At 46.5% G+C, this 4595-nt stretch overlaps 2 protein-coding genes across 2 annotated transcripts; both read right to left on the bottom strand.

Annotated features, from left to right (window-relative positions):
* Positions 1-956: 956 nt before the first annotated feature.
* On the bottom strand, positions 957-1766 carry V1508DRAFT_359601 (uncharacterized protein; the record flags this gene model as incomplete). Its single annotated transcript, XM_066937114.1, has 2 exons — positions 957-1331; positions 1395-1766. 2 exons carry the CDS (start codon positions 1764-1766, stop codon positions 957-959), a joined length of 747 nt encoding a protein of 248 aa, XP_066793616.1.
* Positions 1767-2553: 787 nt separating this feature from the next.
* V1508DRAFT_255155 (major facilitator superfamily domain-containing protein) lies at positions 2554-4546 on the bottom strand. Its single transcript, XM_066936411.1, has 3 exons — positions 4245-4546; positions 4118-4192; positions 2554-4062 (listed from the first exon to the last, which is right to left on the bottom strand). The coding sequence occupies exons 1-3, from the start codon at positions 4405-4407 to the stop codon at positions 2786-2788; spliced, it is 1515 nt and encodes a 504-aa protein (XP_066793615.1). The 5' UTR covers positions 4408-4546; the 3' UTR covers positions 2554-2785.
* Between the last annotated feature and the right edge of the window lie 49 nt (positions 4547-4595).

The following is a 4595-nucleotide window of genomic DNA, read 5'->3' as shown; positions in this document are numbered from 1 at the left end:
GAATATCGAACATTATTCGAATGCCTTTGAAAGAGTCGAATATCGAATACGAATATTGGGAAAACCTGCCGATATTCGTATTCGAAACAGCCCTAGCTCTCGTAACGATGTTCCGAAAGCAAGTGTGTGTGGTCAACTGCTGTTAATAGATGCCACGTATATGACAAATCTTTCGTCTGCCGTCCGGCAATTTTGTGGCCGTGGGCAACAATTTTGGAATGATCCGTGTAGCATCTGTTTCACTACCAGTGAGCAGAACACAGTCATATAGATGGGTGTCGGAGCCGTTAAGTAAGCTCACTTAATCTAGGAAGTGCTTGTCGAACTAATAACATATCTATATTATTGCCGGAGTGCTTCTGTGCAATGAAGCTGTGTTCGGGGTTTTATTACCGGGAACATTACCGGGCACATGGCCCACCGCGTAGGGATACCTAAGCTAGTTCTAAAGAGGAATAGTGATACGGTTCCTTCCCTTACAGTATGAGCAATGAAGGGCACTTTTACCCTAACCTCCATATAATCTTTTGCTGCCCAATATGTCTTATCGTCAGCGTAAATTAGTAAGAGGCGAACTTCCTGGAGGCTAAGCGGCTTGCGCTTGCACCCTTGCAATATTTATCAAAGGTACTGACGTAATGGTGTGTAACTCATCTCCAATATCGTTTTTCAGCAATCCACTTGATAACGATGCCAACCGTGGTGAGATCACGTGAGTCAGGGGCTTATCAAACGCCAATGATCTTAACACGGTTCTTACCACGCGACTCTCGTTATACGCCGCACATGCTGATTACGGACAATTTACCTGTTCCCTTATTACGAACACCGAATGCAATTGCGTTACTATCTAAATGTGGTATTTAGATCCGTTTTTTTATTTTAATATAGCCAAGCCGTAAGTAATGATATTCGAATTCGAATAAAATTGTCGTACAAACACAATGTTCTCATTATTATGCCATGCCTCCATTGACCCTCACAGTCTGGCCGGTGATCCATCTGCTTCCATTTCCGCCCAAGAAAGCCACAACATCTGCAATCTCTTCAGGAGTACCAATGCGATTCTGCGGGTTGAATCCTGCTATTATCTTCAACAGCTGCTCGCTCTTTCCTCTGAAAAACAGGTCCGTCCCAGTTGGACCTGGAGCAACAGCATTAACCGAGATGCCCTTTCGCGCGAGATCTTTGGACATTACACGGGTCATCTGCTCGACTGCACCTTTCGTGGTGACATAGAGGAGATAGTTGGGAGTGACTGTCGACGCGGCGCACAGTGTGGTCGAGAAGAAGATGATGTGCGACCCAGGAGCCATATGAGGTGCAGCTTTCTGCGTGAATGTTAGCAAATTCTCCGTACTCTCGAGCAAGCGACGAGACCGGTAACAACTAACCTGTGCCAGGAAATAGGGCCCTTTAACATTCAATGCCATTGACAACTCGAAGTCGTGCTCCGTAGTGGTCTCCAAATCTTTCATGAGCATGACGCCCGCGTTTGGCACGAGGATGTCGATCTTGCCAAACTTTGTAACCGTTTCGCTGACAAGTCGCTCCAGTTCAGCAATATTGCCGGCGTCGGCCTTGATAGCGAGCGATCTATCAGCACCGATGAGATTAACGACTTCGTCGGCGGCGGCTGCATCAGATGAATAGTTGATCACAACATTGGCACCCTCATTGGCAAGGCGAAGAGCAGTAGCTCGGCCAATCCCTTTGGACCCGCCCGTGATAAGAGCGACTTTTCCTGCGAGAGTTGCGGATGACATGGTAACTGATGGTTTGCGAATGAGAATTTGCAAATCAAGTCCGGAAGGAAGTATTCAAGCTTATACGATGAGCGATGACGCTGATTGGCTGTAATGGTTGCGAATTACTGGAGGTATTGTCCACATTTCCCAGTGACCGTGGGCACTATTATATAGTAAACTATTTGGGGCCCCGTATATTAGCTGATTTCTGAAAGCTTTGCGTTGCTGTCGATGGTGTTGAATGTGTGCTCGATCTCGGCCGACGCACTCGCGCATTCGCGCACTAACGCATTCGGCCGAGAGGTGGCCGTGACGTCAGCTAACCTGCGCAAACTGACGGCATCACACGACCGCACTGCCGCCGAGACTGGCTCTGCAATGTCCAAATGTGTATATTCGGACTGGCTATGGTCAAGGCATATTTGTTATTCGGGTAAGCGATATGCGATTGCGCTTGCACGGGGGTTAATCACGTTGATTGAGTGGCGGCGATGGTGCAGTCGGCTCCAGACTGCCGATGAAACTTCTCCTTCTCGCGATAGGGTTTTAGTCACAGGTGCAACTAATATATGATTCCTATGAAGATTTTCTTAGTTGGTGTCATGCGAGGGATTTTGTATTATTGTTATCTATTTGCTTCCTATTATCTTGAAAGACAATAACGAGATAGAAGTGGACAAAGAGAATAAAAATGCCTATTTTAAGTCATTGATGTGCGCGCAAATATGACAGATATTGTCCATAGACATAAAAACGGAGAAATGTACGAAGGAAATGGAGAAATATCCTGTAGCCCTATGTAACATTTATTGATGTTCGAAGAGTTCAAGTTACAATATTATTACACTAACTACATAAAGGGAGGTGTTCATTATCGCTTCCAAAAATTCTATTCAAAATCATATACACTTTAGTTCTGTACAAATCAGACCAGCAAAAACACCATTCAAATCCAGAACAAACATTCATATACCGACATCCCCACGGATTTACCACATTTGTCTAACAAAAAGCAAACATCCACGAAATGACAAAGATCACGATAAAGCATGAACCTTAACATCAAGGTCCTTCTTCTCATTACTAGAGATGGACCCGTCGCCAGCTTCAACTTCTTTCGAGATCTCATCCAGGCCGGCCGCGGAAGCAATGATCAGGTCAGTCTCAGCCTGGTGAATGCCGAGACGCCTATCTCTGCGCTCGAAGTAGAGCGGAATAGGGATCATGAGGAGCTCGACGACGGAGATACAAACGGACCAAATGTAACCAGCATAGAAACGAGGTTGGTCTTTTGTCTGGAAAGCGGTCAAGGGAATCGCAAGGGCAAAAATACAGTAACCCATGTTGACGACCGCAAGAGAAATCGAGCGAACTTCAAGATCGTATGCAAGGCACTCAGCAATCCAGGCAATGACAAGGTTAATCGGACCATTACAGAAACCGAGAGCGATGAATGCGAAAAACATGAGACCCTTTGGAACATTGTAGATGAGAAGTATGATGTTGCACGCCAAAACGAGCACACCAGCCATAAGGAGTGAATCCCAGCGATTACCACGCCAGTCAGAGTAGAAAGCGAAGAACATGGCCGACACAATGGAAATTGCGTATGAAATGGTGCTGAGATTGTTCACCATGTTTATATCCGCATTTGTTTGAGCGGGGTACGCAACATCATTCAGCCAAAGTAAATAAGGAGTCGTCGATGGATAAGGAGTCTGCCAGTAGAGATTGGCCAAGATGAAGAAGACCCACGTAGGCCACGACTTCAAGACACGCTTCAAGATACCCCAGTTCATTCCCTTGGACGGTTCGAAGCCTTCCTCGAGTAAACGCTTCTGGGCGAGCTCCTTTTCTGCCGGGGTGAGCCAGCGAGATTTGCAGTTGTCAGGGACATTTGGGTAAAATATCATGCCAATGCAAGAGATTGGGACTGTGATGATGGTGCAGATGATAAACAGCCAACGCCAACCCTGGAGACCACCAACGCCGTCGAGAGTCATACAGGCGTTCTGAAGATAGCCGGTGAACATAGAACCAAGAGGATACGTATTATAGTAGATAGCGTTACGCTTGCCGAGCTCCTGCTTTCGGTACCAGGAGTTGATAATGTGCACGTTTCCAATCCAGCAGGGGGTCGACGTCACGCCGACAAAGAATCGCATGACAAGTAGCTGATTATAGTTCTTAACGAACGCGGTACCCAGTGTGAACATGCCCCACATTATCTCACAAGCGGGAATGAAGTACTCAGCCGGAAGTACTGTCAGTAACGCATTAGACGGCACCTGAAATACGATAGTGGCTGCCCAGTCTGGAACAGAGTTAGTTCTCACTGACACATATCGTCATCGACAAAATATACGTACAAACAGCATTGAGATAACTTAATCGGTTCCCATAAAGATTGAGATCATCCGACATGCCGGATACGTATGCATTGTCTTTTGAAGTTAGAGCAAGATTCAAAATCATAATCAGGTGACACAAACATACAGATGGCATTGACGTCCAAGTTGTTGGCCCAGGTCGACGCACAGGCAAAGACCAGGATAAGAAAGTCGAGCTTGTTGACAAGAACCCGCTCCTCTCTGGGCATATGTTTTGGGAACCAGCCGATCCATTCGGCAAATGGATTCATATAGTAGTCGAAACCCATCTTGATATCGATCCTATGCAGTGCGTGTCTACTTGGAATGAAGCAGGGCTAGATGCGGACAGGAAGGTGACGTGAGTGAGAAGGAGACTGTGACAAACTGGGCGGGGCTTGGCTGGCTTATATGGCACATGGAGGTGAGTCAGTCGAGGCGTCTCGGCGGAGAGCAATGATATGAAATGTAGTGGAAG

Source organism: Lipomyces doorenjongii, assembly GCF_038497915.1.
Source record: "Lipomyces doorenjongii strain NRRL Y-27504 unplaced genomic scaffold V1508scaffold_65, whole genome shotgun sequence".
Classification (NCBI taxonomy): Eukaryota; Fungi; Ascomycota; class Lipomycetes; order Lipomycetales; family Lipomycetaceae; genus Lipomyces; species Lipomyces doorenjongii.
The sequence above is the reverse complement of the archived record's forward strand: the minus strand, read 5'-3'. Positions and strand labels throughout refer to the sequence as shown.

What these genes read in the sequence shown, in the direction of transcription:
- V1508DRAFT_255155 (XM_066936411.1), bottom strand. Translation starts at nt 4,407, where the DNA reads ATGGGTTTCGACTACTATATGAATCCATTTGCCGAATGGATCGGCTGG. An exon ending in CTTGGACGTCAATGCCATCT is followed by an intron (nt 4,193 to 4,244) that starts GTATGTTTGTGT and finishes TAACTTCAAAAG; the next exon opens with ACAATGCATACGTATCCGGC. An exon ending in AAGTTATCTCAATGCTGTTT is followed by an intron (nt 4,063 to 4,117) that starts GTACGTATATTT and finishes ACTCTGTTCCAG; the next exon opens with ACTGGGCAGCCACTATCGTA.